General features: G+C 40.4%; 1 protein-coding gene across 3 annotated transcripts in view; it reads right to left on the reverse strand.

Moving 5' to 3' along the window:
* DTNA (dystrobrevin alpha) overlaps positions 1-19,380 on the reverse strand; it is a 220,514-nt gene that overhangs the window by 27,736 nt on the left and 173,398 nt on the right. For 2 of the 3 annotated variants that reach the window (XM_054723821.1, XM_008148310.2), the window contains exons 12-15: positions 13,403-13,480; positions 12,766-12,858; positions 2,748-2,835; positions 109-206 (exon numbers count right to left, since the gene is read on the reverse strand). In XM_054723821.1, the coding sequence (XP_054579796.1) occupies positions 109-206; positions 2,748-2,835; positions 12,766-12,858; positions 13,403-13,480 (357 nt within the window). The remainder of the gene's footprint in view (positions 1-108; positions 207-2,747; positions 2,836-12,765; positions 12,859-13,402; positions 13,481-19,380) is intronic. The other variant, XM_028155711.2, reaches the window with a different exon arrangement.

Consider the following 19,380-nt stretch of genomic DNA (forward strand, 5'->3'; position numbering starts at 1 on the left):
AGGCGGAGAACCGGGGCATGTTAAAGCTTGACTGCAGGGTATCAACGGGCGCGCACTTTGATCAAAAAGCCACTGCGTCCGAGCGTCCGAGCAGCCGAGCGGCCTTACCGGTTCTTGTTCTCCAGCTCTGCGATGAGCTGCCTCTGCTGCTTATTCGCGTCGATGGTGAAGGAGATGTCAGGAGCGCCTCTCTGCTGAGCTGGCTGCTGCAAAACACGAGGGGTGCACGGGTTACTGTCGAGGAGACAGCACTCATGAGACGTGCAGGGGAGAAAAAAGAAACCATTTCTATACAAACCAAAAAGCAAAGATTTACAAATTAAATGGCCATTCCGCTCCCAAGGACCAACTTTTCTGTGCGTTTGAAGCACATCTACGCAATGAAAAGCAGAACAGAATCTTTGGCAGGCAAATACACAAAACGTAAAAAAAATTGTTTTTTAGCTTCTGATTTGAAGTCTTTGGGGAGCTCTTTTATTCTGACCATGCTGTTCCCATTGCAACGATCCTCTCAGTATATGTGGGCATAAAAAATACTCACTGTTGAGATAACTCTTTCTCTAGAATTACTGTTCAACCACTGTAATATGCAATTAGAAATTTCATAGTTTTAAAATCATAGTTAGTATGACTTTCTTTTCTTCTTTTGGTTAATATACTTTTAGCATTTCTTTACATGTCATTTAACACACACACACACACACACACACACATATATATATATATATATACATACACACACATTCTTGGTCATGTAACCAGCTTTAACAACTGGTATATATGCAGTCATAACTTTCTCCATTCTTATAAAATTATATATATATATATACATATGTATAAAATTATACATGTATATACAGATACAAATTAACTCCTAACAAATTATACACTGAGTGGCCAGATTATTATAATCTCTGAACGCATAATAATCTGGCCACTCAGTGTATATCCTATATAATAAAAGGCTAATATGAAAATTGTCCCCTCAACCAGGAGTTCAACCAGCAGGTAGGCCAGCCAACCGCCCATGTCCCCTCCCCCTGGCCAGGCTGGCTGGACCCCACCCATGCACAAATTCATATACCGGGCCTCTAATAAATAAATAAAAAATAAATAAATAAAAAATAAATAAATATATATTGAGTGGCCAGATTATTATGCATTCAGAGATCATAATAATCTGGCCACTCAGTGTATATTATAAACAAATGAATCACTGATTAAATACACACACATAATATACCATATATGTATGTGTGTGTGTGTGTGTGTGTGTGTATGTGTATTTAGTCAAGGGTTAATTTGTCATTTTCTATAAAAATAGGGTCAGATTCTCTAGGTCTGTTCCCTGCAGGTCGACGGGGGGAGGGACTACACAATAGATGCGTGCCCAGTAAGGTCTGGGTGACGTGGGAAAGTGCTTGTCTGTCAATCATACCTGGGAGCGAGTCACTGGGGGGTTGAAATCTGAGATACTTAAGTCCTAACCAAAGGGAATTCTCTCTCTCTCTCTCTCTCTCTCTCTCTCTCTCTCTCTCTCTCTCTTGAGACTCTTGTTGCAGACTCCACCCACTGGCTTAATGCCTGGGAGGAGCTTAATGCCCCGTGGACCAGCTCCGCTGTGGCCCAGGAGCTTTGGACACTGGCTTTGCTTCTAGCTGTGCGGAAGCCCAGCTGCACCTTGTCCAGGACTGGTTTAAGGGAGATGGGGCTTCGGGACTTTGGAGACCGAGGGATCTAATTTCATGTGGCTACAAACCACTCATTTAAAACAGGGTTAGGTTATGTATACGTCCCTGCGTCTTGCTTTCTCTGCTCCACAGTACATTGTAGGAACTTCTTGATGTCAATATTTACTGCTTTTAAAACAATTAAAAAAATCTTTCTACCAAAGAATGCCAGGCTTTTAAAAATGGTACCCGTTGCCTAAGCCTGCTTTTTAGCATCTGGAAGGGGGATTGTAGGAAAGGTTACGTGCGGTAAATGTCTGGCTTTCGTAAAGCTTCGCTATAATTTTTTAATTAGCAATTATTTTAAAAGAGAAATGATTTGAAAAAAAAAAAGGACTAAGAAAAAAAAATAAAAAGAAACGATTTGTGTTGCGAATGAATAAGTCTGAGATCCTACGTTTTATACCCGAAATGCCTTTCTCTAGCTAAGTCCGGCACATGGCAGCTTTGACCTGTGACCCAGGCTTTTCTTCTGATTTCATTGCATACTTTTCTCTTTCCCGTACATATCTTACATATTATTGATAAAAGCAGAAACTTATCTGGGTCATTGCTGCGCTCTTTATATTAAGCGATCCAGCATTATCCAGAGAAATCAGGCGTTAGTCTGTTTCAGCAATGTCGTAACAGAATAACTCAAGCTACGATCTCTGGCACCAGAATGAGAGCTGAGAAGGGAAAAGATGGAAGGGGTGGGAGGCCAGACCATTCCTAGGTCTTGAAGACCACAAGTAGCAACTCTGGAGCTCTGCGGTCGCAGCACCGACTATCAGCAGGGGTGGGGAACCTTTTCCTGCCAAGGGCCATCTGGATATTTAGGACATCACTCTCAGGCCATACAGAATCATCAACTTAAACATTAGCCTGCTCTGTTTGGTCAAACATTTAATTAACTCACCCCTCACGCTTTGGCAGGGCCAGACCAAATGACTTCCTGGGTTGTATAAGGCCAGGCGTTCCCCACCCGAGCTATAGGATCAACAATGAACACGACATCCTCTCACTCCCACTACTTACAGACGAAGTGGACTCTGCCGCCAGTCTTGCCGCGTACCTGGCGATCAGCCTGTGTTCCTCATCAAGCCGGTTTGAGCTCTCCAGCATACTATTGAGAACAGAGCGAGGAGACTGTTAGGCGACGGGAAGGATGGATGTATTCCTATCACCACCAAGGGTGTTGCTATTTCAAGGTTTCAGTGCAAAAACTTGAAAACTATGTAAAATCCTATTAGGCTAATGATCTCAGACTTGGATTTATAACATGAATCCATAACATGAATCTAGTATGTGGCCAGGAAGGTCACTAATAAATCCTGTCTCACTCACTCCAATTGTCTTCCTAAGAAAGCTCCAAAGAGGAGTGATGGTTTTGATGAGCATTTCTGATAAAAGAATATTTTCTCTTTAATTTTATTGCTTTTGATATTTTTATTTCCTCATAACACAAGTAATACATGTACAAAATAGGCATGTTAGAAAATATGAAAGCTAGATTAAAAAAAAAAAAAGAAGCAAACAACGGTGGTCAGCCGGTAGTGATCCCCATTTCCTGGTATTCACTCTTGTGTGTAAGCCTCTCCCTTTAGTAAGGGCTGGACTGACTGACTTGCTTCTACAGAATATAATATAAAATATGGCAGGAGTACTGGAATGTCACTTCCAAGGTTAGGTTATAAAAGACCATGGCTTCCATCTGGGGCATGTTTTCCCTCTCTGAGCCCTTTTGGATTGCTTGCTCTATGGGAAGCTAACTGCCATGCCATTAGGTGGCTTGTGGAAAGGCCCATGTCATGAGGCGCCGGAGCCAGCCAGCCAGCACCTTGTGAATGAATTCAGATGGGCAGAGCCTTCAGATGAGATCACAGCCCCAGCCCACAGCTTGATGGCAACCTCATGAAAATCCTCTTGAGTCACAGGCCCCTCCCTGTGGGCAGGGGAGGGCGGAACCCGAGAATCTGCATTTCTAACAAGCTTCTGAGATCCTCTGGTACCGCTGGTCCAACGACACTTTGAGTAGGAAGGACCTAGAAGATCTTGAAAATAAGATGGAACATCTAAACTATGTAAAATAGATCATTTTTCATGAGCATTTAACTGATATCCATGTGGTATGTGTGATATTTTCCAAACATTCCCTTATGACAGAAAATTTTAGGATTTCAGGTTGACATAGGTATAGTATCGATCCCTGTGGATTGAGATTTTAACTGGCATACAAAAGACTTGCAGTAAGAAAATAATTTCAAAGCGAAGGGAGTTAGTTTTGGAAAACTGATGCTGTAAAGCCGACGTCAGTCTTTATAACACGGTATGTGCACTCCGCAGTGGCTAAAAGCAGTAACTGAACTTCTCGTTGCAGCTTTAATGAGAAAGGAAGTTCCACTGCCTTTGCTTTAAACATAAAACTACCCACAAAGAAGCAATTTAATTTGCTTTTAACATGTTTATCATTTCTGGCTGGTGCATCAGTGACTGTAAGCCTACTTAAACACTGTGTAGAGAATAGGGCCCCTTGCTCCAAGCCCAGGACAATGATGTGTTTGATGGCCTGAAAGTGACTTTGTCAAAAACATTTGTGAGTGTGTTGGTAAATAAATAAGAAAAAAACTTGATAAAAAAAACACCTCATGATCAAAGTGTCTTTTATCATGAATGACCAGCAAGTACGTATAAACAATAGGAAGGTTACATAAAAAAGCCTCCTGGAAATGTAAGACGTGAAATTATGGGATTTGGTCTAGTAAGCTATAATTCATCGTCCATACTTTTCCTCCCTCAGTACTGACCGAATGAGGGGTGGAGTGATATATTGCCCCTTTGTGCACACAAAGGATTTATGAGTCCACCTGTGCCATTTCAGTATGTTCAAATTATACAGGAGTGAATGAGGCATTTCTCTGATAAATTCCATTATTTCAAGACTTCAATTACAAATGGTTGAAAACGAATGGCCAATAACCCCTAAATCATTAAAGAAATACGGATTCCAACACTTGCTCTATCCCTGGCTATTCATTTCAAGACTTTAGAATCAGTAATGTTGCTACAAGACTATGATGAATTAAAAAGGGGCTGCTGTGTAGACTGAATCTTGAATGGGAAGATCTATTATTTTGAACGCTCTCCAGCGTCTACCTTAAACACATGGCCAGTGGCTGCTGCTAGTGGTTGAACATGGCACTCTAGGAAACTCAAGTGGCCCAGCTAAGCGATGGCTTAGTCAATGGTGACTTAGCAAAGATTTCTGGGGACTCAGGGTGTATTCACATTTTTGGTTTGTTTGTTTCTCTGCAGTCTTGTTCTGACTGCCAGGGTGAGAAAGTCAACCAAATAATGTCACCCAAAGGGCACCAGACTAAGTGGTATGTTTTCCCTTAATATTTTTTTTCCACTTGGTGATGGGAATTTTATCACCAGAGATTAATTTTTAAGGTCATTAGGCCTCAGGTACGACCCTTCTATTACAATGGAAATGGCTAACAGGAGGATTATTGCCTAAGAAAGCATGGTCCATTAACGCCAAGGGGAGGATTGCTTTAGGAGGTTATGGCCTATGTTTTGCAGTTGGTTGAGAGCAAAACGCTATATAGAGCCCTGTTCAGGCTGCCAGGAGTCAGTGAGCAGAAGTCAGGGCGGAAAAGAATGAGGTGATACTGGGGCCCAGGAAGTGATTTTATGGGACTGAGGATTGAGGAGAAAAATGAAGGAACTCTCAATGCTTCAACTGTTGGCACTTTACTGTCAGGTTTAAAAGGAAAGTACGGGAAATCATAAGTTGGCAATCTTCATGGATAATAATAATAAAATCTGCATAAGAATGGCTTCTCTATAGGGGCGCCTTCAAACTCCTTTATTGAGACCTTAACAACCCACTATGTCATAATCATGGACCAGGCCCTACATTCTATCTTCTACAAACTCCCAAGTTCCTCCACTTCCTTCTATCCCAACTGTCACTGATATGCTCCGTGCCACCGTCATCTTTGCCTGAATTAGTGTAAAGGCCTCTCAACAGGTCGCTCCGATTTTAGATTTAGTCTTCCCTCCAATTCATTTTCTATCCTGCAGTCAGTGTGATCTTTTAAAAATGAGGTTGGCTGTAACAGTCTTATGCATGAAACCCTTCTATGGGTTCTCATTTTTGAAATTCTTAAACAAGCTGTATAAGGCCCTGCATCACGTAGCTGTATCTTTTACCCGCTTACTCGGTAGCCCTGCCAAATAAGCTCCTCAGAGGGACCTTGTTCTCTTTGCCCTGAACCATTTCTCTGCCTCCTCCACACACACCACCTGGCTAATTCCTCTTCATCCCGCTCTTGGCTTTAGCTGCCATTTCTTACCTTTACCTCTAACCTCCAAATTCAGGTTCATAGCTTCTCATGTATTCTACAGCAGTCTGCACTGCACTGCCCTTTTTATAGCTGCAATCCCTTTGCATTTTAATTGCCTTTTCACTTGTCTTTATCCTTTGCTAAACTGTAACTCCTTTGAGGGCAGAATGGTTCAATGTTTTCACCATTAGCACAGTGCTTAGAACACAGCAACAACTACCTAAGAATTAGTTGGACAAAAGAATGTATAAAGGTTAGCTCTCTTAGCTGGTACTACCATGGTCTTTGGTTCACCTCTTCTGTCTTTCTGGGCTCTGCATGCATCCTCAACACTTTGAGAAAACCAGAAGAATACAGGTTAAATACTGCACTTTAAAACTAGCCATGCTATCTAAAATGGAACTGTGGAATATTCACTTTGGGTGGAGATAAAAAACCAGGATACATTGCCTGACTGCGTACAGATTCCTTATCTGCTTTGTATAGGTGTAAAGTTCATAAAAATGTCATGCTCATTCATATTCATTATCAGATCTCCACCCCCAATCGTGGCAAATTCTCTTCTGGTTCACATTTGTTGATGTTGTTTTAAAGATTAGGAAAGCAGATGGCGTCTGTCTAAAAGGGGTAAGATCCCACTCAAAAGAAATGCTCATTCTTAGAAGGGGTGAATAACTGGTAGGGATGTTATAAAAGAGTGGGTGGGAGGCTGGGCTGGATCATTTCTGGACTCAAACCTCAGCCTTCCCACTTACTAGCTGTGTGAAACCTCTTCGTGCCTCAGTTTTCTCATCAATATAACAGGGATAATATGGTAACTTACTTCATGGCTAAAAACCCCAAATCCACACAAAGTGTTTAGACTAGGGCCAGGGCACATGGTAAGACTCTGCGTGAGAATTCTTTTTACTCTTCCCTCGATGGTGCAAAAATTGCTATGACAATTTGCGCTATAACTTCCTTACCTATAAATCAGCTTTCTGCTCAAGCAAATGTGATTGGTTACTGTTCAGTATTTAGTTTATACCAAAAAGGAAAAAGACAGTTAAGTAGAATCAATGAAAGAGCTTATAGAAGCAATAGGTGGTCTTTATAACTGATTTCCTAGACAACGGGAGTAGTTAGCTGGACAGTGATAGCCTTCTCCTTCTTTTCCTTGCTTTTGCAAGCAAAGCTGCACACTGCCATGAATTTCTAATCAAAATATCCTTTTTGTACAATTTATCCAACAACATGTGAGTCCACGTCCCATTCCGAATTCTTTATTTTAGCACACTTGGAGAAAGTGTACTCTGAAGTTCATTCATTCAATAATATTGAACACACATGAACTATCTGTTCATTTCTACCATATTTTAATGGACAGGACTTACAAAATAGAATTTTAAAATCTTTTTAGATGCCTTCAGTCCTATTCAAAATCAAGGGAGGTACTAACATTGAGTTATTCCCATGTGCCCAGTACTACTACTAGCTAATTTAAATCTATAGACTCATCAGATTGGTAGTGTCACTCTCATCTTCCATGGAAACTTAAAATGTATTGAATCTATAACAGAGAAGGGAACACATCTTAAAATCAATTTATCATCTGATTATGCTGAGAAAACCTCTGTGGATACAACAGAGCCAATGCAGATATATGACACTCTTCAGATATTTATTTCTAGCCTCCTAAGGAAATATCTTTCTCAGAAGTCTAGTTCTATAACTACAGCTCCTAAACATTTCACAGAAGAAAGGAATAGTGTTAACAAGGAAATGAAACTCATATAAGAGACACTGTCAGTGAGTGTAGACAACTCCTTTTTCCTTTCAACAGGTTGCAATCTACTTACATTTTTCAAAATCAACAACATTTACAGAAAAAGGTAAAATCATAGCCTACACATTAAACATGTTAAAGGCATATGATTCAGTGAATTCAGTGTCAGACTGAGTTGTGTCTCCCCAAATTCATGTGTCGAAGCCCTAATTCCAGTACCTTACAATGTGACTGTGTTTAGTGATAGGGCTTTTAAAGAGGTGATTAAATGAGGTCTTAAGGGTGGGGCCCTATTGAATATATGACTCTTGTCCTTATCAGAAGAGGAAGGGAACTAGGAAATACACAAGCACAGAGAAAAGACTATGTAAAAGGCCACATAAGGAGAAAGCAGCCATCTGCAGGCCAAGGAGAGAGACCTCAGGAGAAATCAACTTTGCCAGCACCTTGGTCTTGGACTTCCCAGCCTCCAGAAAACAAATTTCTGTTGTTCAAGCCACACAGCTGCTGGTATTTTGTTATAGTAGCCCTAGAAAACTAATACGAAACTTTCAGTTTTTTAATTTTGCTCCCATCACTTGCTTTTCTCACCCACATCAGTGGATTGCTGGTGCTTGTCTTTATCCACATCTACCACCTCTCTCTACGTCAAGCTTGATACTTTATACTCTTACATCAAATGTTTAAGGGCTAATTTACAATTGGTGATACTTTAAATAGTAAAAATATTTATTTTACTAGTAAAAAAAGATTTTCTGAGGACTCCCAACAATTTTGCTTAGTGTGAGAGGGATTTGGTACTATAGCACTATGGATATTCTACAGCATCAACAGATGTTTATTGGCCACCTACTACGTGCCAGGCACTGGGCAAAATCTCAGAGATATGATGGCGGGCAAGTCAGAGAAGGCCCTGCACCGTAAGGGGAAGATAGATAGTAAATCAACCAACCAACCAACCAATGGTTGCAGTTCTAGTAAGAATGAAATAAATAGTATGCCACGATAGACACTAATATAGGAGACCCACCTGAGGAGGTGACTTTAATATGAGATTGGAAGCCTGAGCAGGAGCTTGTGCATGTGTGTGTGTGTGTGGAAGGAGAGGGTGGGGCAAAATGGGGACGGATGTTCTAGGCATAGGAAAGATCTAGCATCATGATCTTGGGGCAGTTTTAGGAATAGTTTTTAGGAATCAATCAAAGGCCGATGTGACTAAGTACTGTGACTGAGTGGAAGACCCCTTGGCAGCTGAGGATGAGAGGCGGGAAGGCAAGAGCTAGTCCCACACAGGCTTCTAGGCTGAGGTGAGGGGTCCGAGTTGTAACCTGAGTGCAAGAGGAATCTGTTCAAGGGTTTCAAGCAGGCAAGCCAAGAAAAATTTGGACCTCAGATATGTATCCTAGACCTAGGGCATAAAATGCACCATTTCTTGTACTTGAGGAAAAATACATATGCAGAACAAATTTTACCCTGGTTATGCGAGATCAGGGGTCTAACTGAGTGACAACAATTGATCTTGATGTCAAAGTACAGACGGTAGCCTTTAATTGTACCCTCCCTCCCTTACACAGGGGACCTTTGCAGAGAGAACTATGCCAGAAGCTTTTCAGTCGTAAGGATATAATTATGGTAGGAGTTGGAAGTTCTGGGCTGGTTTTGGGTCCTTTGGTCTGCCTGCCGTGGTCAGTCCTCCTAAACCACTGTAAGCCCAGGCACTCGATAAGCGTTAGGGGAGGACAGAAAAGCCCACACTGTGTATTTCGAGGCTCCTCTCCCCGCCGTTGGAGAAGGTGCTTGAAAACACGAAGGCTTTTAAAATGTCACCGAGTTAGGAAGACGGCAGACTTCTCCCTGAAGCCATAGTTTACTTGGCCTCTCTGACAGCGTAACCAACCCTGACACAGAAGTGCTTCTTTCACTCAGCAGCAGACTATTTACAAATAAGTCCGTTTATCATGGTGTTAAGCAGTTCATATTTTTTAAAGGACCCCACATAGTTAATCAGGAGCACATATGAGTAATTATGAAAACAGACCGTTTGGCCAAGAACAGCTATTAGGTTCCTATGTGTAGACCCATCTCATGAAAGATGCTCAAACAGGGAGGCCGAGGAGTGACTGGAACATAGAAGGGACCTTGTGTCAGCCCTGTGTGCAAGCCCCTGCTAGCACGTGGCCGTGGATAAGTCACTTCCTGTCTCGGAGCTTACCTTTTCTTATCAGTGAAATGGAAATAATAAGGGCTACACTTAAAGGACTTCGACAAGCAAACCAAACCATGTGTGGGTAAGGGCTCCGTAGTTTTTGAAGCTCTTCACAAATGTACAACTTATTCATGTTCAGGTGCTGTGCTGAGATACAAGAGACTGAAGACAGAGCTCTTGTCCCTTTGAAGCTTACGATCAAAATGAGCAATCACAAGGCAGAGAACTAAGTGCATGCACTCTAACGACTACCATTCTTGTTATCACCGTGTGCTCACAGTGTCTGTGAAAGCACAATGAAGTAATACAGGGGGATTTGCAATTTCAGGAAATGGATGTGTGGTGGACGCAGTGTGGGGGACTGTCCAGAAGAGCTTTCTGGAGGGCATACATAGATGTAGGTTTCATAGGAGGCAATGTAGCCTAGTGGTTATGAGCTTGGACTCAAGTGGCTAATGATCAAACTCCCTGCTCCACTCACTGTTCAGTAGCCATGTGACTGGAGAGTCCTGTAACACTCGTAATTGCTACTGTTACTTCTCTATAAAAGGGGGATGATAGCATTTACTCTATAGGCTTGCTTTAAGGGCTAGGGGAAATTATGCAAATAATTATGTGATTAATTTATGTAATTATAAATTATGTAAATAATTTATAGAACTATAAATTATGTAAATAATAGTGTATTATTATGTATGATTATGTCATTTATGCAATATCACATAAGTAAAGCTTTCAACAGTGCTTAGCCTGAGGCAGGGCTTTAAAAAAACAGCAGCTCTTCGATTATTACCATTATATAGCTCACCATAGTTGAACGATGGTAAAAATTATAGCTATAAGGATGATAAAGGAGGTGAGCAATCACTACAGTACTCATATAATCGTGGCTGGTGTGGGGAATTGTTAGGATCTAACTAAACAGAAAGGAAACAGAAGGAAAAATGAAAAATTTGAAAGATAAGTTGGAATGTTTTAAGGACAGGAGAAATATGGGGGCAGCAGCCATTAAAATGGAGGTGGCTTCATGGATCCGTCTTCCTCAAGGGGACACACGGTGTCTCTGCCGTGACAGTTTTACCGTCTTAAGTGGCCATCAAGTCACTGTGATTAATCACCTGAGTAGGGAAGAGGCCGCTGGTAACGCTCTCTGAGCTCTCCTCTTGGAGACGTCTCTGTTACAACTTTAATTAAGCAAAGGTCAAAGAGAAGTGGTAGAAAGAACCAGAGTGTCCTCAGCACCATGAGGAGAGGACACCGTGTGAGATCACATCATTGCCTTCAGACATGGTTAAATCTGTATCGACTGCATTCTTCTTTAAAGATTACTCACACAATTTCTTTCCTTTTGTAAATCTGTATTTTTAGTTTCATTGCTTCAGCCACCATATGGCATGGCGGAACCAAACTCATTGGGAATAAGATTAAAGCAATCACTCGTTCCTCCTATAGTTTTGAGAGGCTGAGATGTGAGAAAGAGGAGAAATTCTTTGATCTACAAGCTTGGAAAAAATTTGAACAGAGATGGGCTTAGCAGGAGAGCCCATTTTTGTTTCCTAAAAGAGTAAAATTAAACTAATATGCCGGTCATATTTAAAAAAAATACAAATGAAGATAAATATGTAACCATTAAATAAATGCCCATCAATGAATCACCTAAAATTATCTCATGTATTAATTATGCAAAAAATGATTCTAAGGCTTCAGAAACAGAAATAGGAAAGAACTTTGGAAATAGTCAAGGGAAGAATGTTCTAGAAACAAAGAAGTGGCTAATAACACTGAGTGGTGATGCAATGAGCATCAAGTGTTTGCAATATGCTTTCTGAGACATAGTAGTGAAAAGGAGGACCAGCTAATTAAAAGGAAGTTAAACCCATTGGCTCACTTAAAATTTACAACTATAAAAAATCCATGGGTCCTTAGTTCTGAGAATATTAGAATTATTAAGCAAAATTGAAATATTTCTAAGGAACTGGTTTGTTAAACATGCTTATAAAATAGTGGTCTAAACCAACCTGAAATATATGATATTTATATAGTTTTTCCATATATTTTCATTCAAATAAAAAATGTATGATTATTATTAAGACAAAGTAACTAATCAATGGGAGGAATCTTTTATGTCACAATAAAAATAGAAAGAGAAAAACTTTACAAATGTCTTTATCCCAATATGTAGAGCTACCTGAATCCATACATGTCACACATCTGAAAGTAAGCTTGGCATATTCAAGGACTTGAAAGCAGGCTTTATCTGATGGCTACCCAGAAACATTTGCGAGTCGGAGAAAAGTTGAAAGACAATCACTGTTTAAGGAAATGGTTTCCAGGGTAAGACCCCATCCCATAACTTCCTCTTTTTCACATGTCAGCAGAGACATACCTGTCCTTGCAATAGGACAGATTCCTGCATCACCCTTGTGTGGTTCTGACATGGCACCTGTAACACAGAACCGACTGTGGGACCCACATCCCTGCACCCACCTGGATGCTGATCCTTAGCATGGCGCCATTTGTACACGTTATCCCTTCGGCTAAAATATAATTCTATGGCACATTAATGGGAAATATCCAAATTAACATCACAGAAGACATTTGAATGGAATCCGTTAAAAAGTGCCTGCGGGACACCTCTGGCATCAGTGACTTTGCCCCCTGCTGAGACTGCTGGTCAAGAGAAGGGACCGTGTCCCTCTCTAAGGACAGCCAAGCAGCCAAAGCTGCACTAACCATGAGGGGTTGCTCCGCAGCATGTTGACATACAACCCGATGAGCACATGTTCATCAGCTAGCCTGTCTGCCACGTTCAGGCTGTACTGGATCCTGAAACAGGGCAGGAGGAGAGAGGGTGGTGTGAGGAGAGGCGGGCAGAAAGAGGCAGAGCAGGCAGGAGTGCGTTAGTGCGTGCGGGCGGGGAAAAAGGCATTGGGAAAACCAAACAAGTAAAGGAAAAGTAAGTGCCGTTCGATGCGAAACACAACAAAATCCAAGCGATGAAATTCACAATTGCATCTCACCAACTGGAAAAATACAGGCTTCCAGAAAACAGATTTGCAATCTTCAAACCACTAAGGCCAAGAAATTCAACTGAACAGTAAGCACACTGCAAGCAAAGATTAAGTAGCCTTCGGAAAAATCAAACCTGAAGCTTAGTCATTTAAAAAAAAAGAAAAGGAAATCAGGGCAAGTGAGTAACAACACAGATGTTCCTACTCAAAAATCACTGCTTGGTGCTGTTAATGGAGTTATAACGGAGCTGCTTTTACTAAATCAAAGATGGTCTTTCAAACACAAAGCATGTTGACAAAAGAAATCTCCGTTTTCGTGCAGTTAATTCCAGATTCCAGTACACTCGGCTTTAACTTACCCTCTGCCCTTCAGAAAAGCCGGAGCAGCCCTAGCCAGCAGTTTGTTCTGCTCTACTTCACTGTCCTTGGGAGGAGAGCTAGTTAATAAGACGGAAAGCCAAGAAGAGCGTAAACACGGCATTGCATTCAGGAACAGAACTGGCGACAGAAACGCCCAAGTCTACAGCCAAGCTCCATTTGGACAGCTCTCTTACTATTTTGAAATGTTCAAGATGTTTCACATCTCCACAGAGTTGAACTAGGAGGAGAAACCTGGCCTGACAACCATTATGACAATTGCACAAACCACCAGGACCCCAGGTGTGACCTCTGCTCGTTGCTTAACAAATAGATTGCACTATGCCTGGACAGAACGGAAATTCATTCAGCATTCATTACAGACGATCATGTGAACAGCCCCATGGTCTACTACCTCCTGCCAGCCTTTACGTCTCAGTCAAGAAGTTTACTTCTGCAGCCTTCCCGATATTCTCCAACTTTCTGTGTTGAAAGTTGAAAATTACCGAGAGATTGCGGTCTTATTAGCAGTGCTTTGTACTTTAAGCACCACATAGAGGGTTTCAGAAATCCCCGATTACACAAAGTATTACACAAAGTACAAGTGCACACAACATTGACTTTAAAAAGGAAATGATTAATGTTCTAGGAGAATTTATCTTCCTGATGAACTTACATTTTTTTTTTAGCAGACTAATCTCCACCTTCTAAGACCATGAAACCTGCCTGTCAGGGCCAAACAGCCACTTGAAGCCATGATAGCTGGTGTTTTCCCATCATCCCACCAAAACAGCACCCCAAACCTGGTCTCCTGAAGCATATCCCTTTACGTTCATTATCCAGTAACTACCATCTCCCTGCTGCCCAAGTACCTCCTCCAACTTTCTTTTTTGTAACTCAAGATTGATGTACCTACTATATAATTAACCTCAGATTCTTGCAAAACCACTCAAAACACTGTGTGGTAAATCAATGATTTCCCTGTCTTGTTATGCTTTTCTGCCCCCTTGATGCCTAGAAATTGTGGGGATATTTGCTAAATCAAAAGCTTAATTATAATTCCATGGGTACGACTTCTAATATTGAATGCACAAGAAGAAAGAAAGGACCAGTAGAGAAAAGAAATACAGGAGGGTCTATCAGGGCATGTGTTTGCTACAAACGACTCTGGTGAATTTTATGGGGGGGAAGGTGATGTGTCCATAAACCTGTCCCACCACGTGACACCAACACTAGCTCTGGGGGAGCCTTGCTGACATCAGTATGTGCAGGGCCAGGGCCAGGGCCAGGAAGGGAGCAGGAGGCCAGATTTCCGCTGGTGGCCTTCTTCTTTCTTTCCTTTTAACTCTTTGGGTCCTTCTCTCCTTCCTCTACTCCATTTATCTACCTCTCCTCTCCTCTTCTTTTCTTTTTCTTCTTCTTCCCAAGTCCCTTCCTCCCTCAAGGGGATGAGCGGATGATCTCTGTATACACACCTCTTTCCTTCTTTCTGTCATTTTCTTTGCATTGGTCCATGCCAGGATTGGTCCAAGTTCTTTCACGCTCCTGTTCCTTCCCACGTGAATTCTTGGGAATCAGTTCTTGGAAAATACGGGGATGACACTATCGGTATTTATGAGTTTGTGGAAAGAAATAATTTATTTTGTTTTGCTACAGCTCTTAATGCCAGGAGTACTTCTGAGTTTTGGTACTCACTGTCCACAGAGTTTCTATACTTCCAACAACTAGCCTTAAATTCTGCTCCTCATGACTTATTTCTGGGAAGCCGAAATTATGACCAGGTAGAGAGGAAGTCAAGTGCATGAATAACACAAATCAAAACCAAAGCCAAATACTCTTTCAAAATGAAATGGATCAGGAACTTAGAGAGTTGATGGGGAAGCAGGTTTCACATAAAACCTGGGTCTATAAAGACTCTTCACGTGAAGTGCCTTTACCAGAGTATCTTTTGCAGCTCCTAAGGCGTTTGAAGAAAGAGGCAACGTGACAAATTTTCCTCCTGCATTGTGAGAATAGTGACAATGTGTAGTTTATTATGATCTCTTCAAAGCAATGGATGCTCATGATATTGTACAGAATACTTTGGATTTTTCAACTTTCCTTTTGTAGCTTGGCAGCTTGCTTGGAGAAGTTAGGTGGTATGTCCAACTCATCTTGGGCTTTGGGATCAAGCAAACGAGCTATGTTCTTACCAAGAAATGAACACTTCTGCCATGTCCGTGTGTCAGAATGCAGCAATGGCTTTTGCGTCAATCTAGTTCCAAAAGTTTCTGTCTTCTACACGCCCGTCTTCAAATCTAAATGCATCCTTCGTCTTAAACTCTGAACTGGGAACTGCCTGAGGCTCCCCTTGACCATGGGTGGGAAATCTTTTCTGAGTTCCCAGGAGAAGCAAGACTGCTATCTCTAAAATTGTATGTATTTTCTTATTGTGGTCACGTTCTTTTCACCAGGCCCTTGCCAATGTATAGGCACACCCCTCTGCACACATATTATCAGTAATGAGTGCGGTGACAATCATACCCTGGACGGTGTGAGAAGGTACATTGTGAAGTTTATGTGTTCTGCTAAAAAAAAGGAGGAAGAAGTATTCCTTTAGACTACATGTTCTTTCTAAAATAGTCTCTATTTTCTCACCAATTCCCTTTTAGACCTTTGGAAAATAGTATATATATAGATAAATGCCCCTCAAACCACCCGCCCCCCCCCCCGCCCGTGCACACACACACACTGGTTTTAGAAGGATAGAGCAACTTAAAAATATTTCAAATAGACGTAATCCTGTTATTTGCAGAATTTTAATATTTCCTACAACTTTTGTGATACCATACTATGTTAGTACAGTTTGGGTAATATTATTATACTTAAAATCCTTTTTTTCTTGAAATATTAATGTTTATTGCATGTAATATTATATTTAAGATCGTTTTTCTTGAATAATTGATGTTTAATGCATATAACATTATATTTAAAATCCTTTTTCTTGATATATTAATGTTTATTGCATGTTTTAGTATATTTAAGATAGTTTTTCTTAAAATATTAATGTTTATCACATGTAAAATATTTCATATTTATTTATCTATCTATTTATTTAAATTCACCCTTTACATTTGAAGGGTGACAAATGACACCAGTAGTTCTGCTCAAGTGTAAACATTTTTGGGGGTTCTAGATAACAGAATTACACACAAAAGCTCCCTGGGTTTTTGTTTAAACCTGAAACCTATTTTTTAAGAACCACCTCTGTTTATGTTGGATTACTATTTTAGCGCTGGTCAAAGATATTTTTCTTTTATTGAGTGTGAAAATAAAAGAATTTAAATGAAAGTCCTAGATGCAGTCTCACAGAGCAGCAGCATTATAGAAATAAATTATGTTACGTGCAACCATCATGATCACAGTGGTCAACAGGAAACTGATATTGAGCCATGGCAAATTAAAATCTTTTCATTTTTATTCATTTCAAATAACTGATAAACTTGTGTGGTATTTGGACTTGTGTGAAGAATAACTTGTAAAGTTGGCTCCCTCCTTAAGTAACTATCAGTGTGAATAAAATTTTGCTTCTTACTGCAATCTACATAGTTTAGGTAGAATACAAAAGAGACCACAAGTCAGTTTTGTCAAGAGCTAATTCCTTGAAAAATTGCGTTCCTGTTTCCTGTTCTTGCTTTCAACATCTGTGATCTGAAATGTAAAATATCTGTCACATGCACATCAGCTAACAAGCATGAAAATAATTTAGTGTCTCAGTGGGGTGACTGTCATCAAGCTGGCATGAAAGTCAAGCCATCCTAAGCAGCTACCATGGAAGAAACGCTAAGAATTCTTGGCTTACATCGGATTTACTACATTTACTATGTTACCCCCAGATAGCATCAAACCATATCCATTGTATTTTTTCCAAGAGAGTCTCTAGAAGTTTGCTGGGTACAGGGCATGCACAGGCAACAACGAAAGCAACTTTATTAAGATAATAAAAGTTGGTGAAGTGAAGAAGAGAGATGACAAGTTTTAATTATGCACCAACATTTTAGCATAGGAAAGAGTTGAGTGGGAAGATTGGCCTATTTCAAGTTTGAAAAGTTAGTGGAGCACTGGGGCTACATAGAATAAAGAGATATCAGCAGAGAGTGATTTATGCTTTTTTTTTCAAATTTCATAAAATTTCAGATAAAAATGTCCAGAAAGTGTGAAAAGAGTAAAGAAATCCTCAGGCCAGTTAATGTATAAGTTCATCTGTTATATGATGTTGATTAATAAATTAATCTATTTTTTTTTTCTTACTGAAAAGGATGAGCTTTAATTTTAGGAAAAATAACCCTGAAGAAAACTTTAATTTTTAGATCAAAGGCTGAATTCAGTACCTCAATTTTATTTCTATTCACTTTTGATTACCAAAGTACAAATGCTTAAAATTTAGTTTGAACATTTTTAGTTAGGTTAATAATCTGGGTTGTTAGGTAAAGAATCTTTGGCTAAGCAAAGTGTTTGAAAAAAACTGAAGAAGCCATACTAATTAACCTTTCTTTGGTTGAACACATAAACCAATCAACCAAGTGACCAACCAATCAACCAACAAAAATAACTCACAAAGGCTGCCCACTGGGAAGAGTCAGGGTTTGGGAAGCACACACTTAGAAGGGGGGTGTGCCTTCCCCATCTGCACTACTGAGCCCCACGCAATATTAAGTAACTCACCAAATGCTATTGTGACAAACCAGAAAATAGCATATCTGATTGTGTTTAATACACTCCGTGACTCAAGCAATTTTCTTGAGTGATAAGATCTGGCTAGAGCTATAGATCATAGCCAATGTGATTCATTTTCTGAGTGGCTTCTGTTATAGAGGTTGCATCTATAGAAACGTTTGTGAAAGCTTTACAAGATACTTATGATACCGAGGGTAGAAGAATCTAGCTATTTAAACATTCAGAGTTTCATATTGTGGCTAATAAAGAAGACAGCCATAATTCAATGCATGTATTTTATAGAAAAATCCTAGGTAAGTTTCTCACATACACCAGGCAAGGATTTTGGCTGGATAATTAAGATTTTACCAAGGGCGCATGATACCAACAAAGATGGCAAGTGTTCAGAGGCACGATGCTGTGGGCAGTGAAGGGAGGAAAGTGCCCTTTGACCTGGTTTTGGGTCAGTGCTTGCAATAATATTTGCAACAGTGATGAGATATATTTCATAAGCTTATATAATGCTGCTGCCCCACCACACATAACACTTGGAGCTCTTTTTCTAGTGGTGATGATAGATTTCCATTGATCCAGCCATTTTTTTCTATAAATTAATGCATTTATAAGAAAATAATCTAGGTTTAGGGATAAAGTTATGATCAAGGAAATGAATGAGGTGAATTATGTTATTTGAACCACATTCTACCTAATTGCTAACCAGCATTGCGCACACGAGCGCGCGCACACACACACACACACACACACACACACACACACACACAGACTTCAAAGGGTTAAGGAGAGTGCCTTTGAGATTCCCTCTTTTCATTTAAGGGAAAAGTGAATCAAGGATATAACTGGAAGTGGGTATAAGAAAAGAGGATACAGCAGATGGCGGTGGTAGCCAGTTATACACTCATAAATCTGTGTGAGTCAGATCACCCGGATGTCAAAAGACTTCAAAGATACGCCCTAGTGCCCTTTGAAGATCAAAGGGGGATGCTTGTAAAGGACTCCAGGTTGAGTAATGCCAGGAGTTTCTGGCGAGAATTCTGAAGTGGTGATTTCAATTCATCCTCATTCTGCTTTATCTTTCTAAGATCTGTCACAGAAGACTGAAAACTCAGGCTAAATAAAATATCTGCATGGCAAACTTCCCTACTTTCTTAACATAGATCAGTAGATTCTTGGCTTGTTTAGGTTTTTATCTGATTTTAAGAGGGGAAGTTGGGGTGGAGTAGGAGTGAGGGCAGGGCTCTGGGTTACATTTATTTGGTTCCATTCC

The sequence above is a fragment of the Eptesicus fuscus genome, chromosome 12, assembly GCF_027574615.1.
Source record: "Eptesicus fuscus isolate TK198812 chromosome 12, DD_ASM_mEF_20220401, whole genome shotgun sequence".
Classification (NCBI taxonomy): domain Eukaryota; kingdom Metazoa; phylum Chordata; class Mammalia; order Chiroptera; family Vespertilionidae; genus Eptesicus; species Eptesicus fuscus.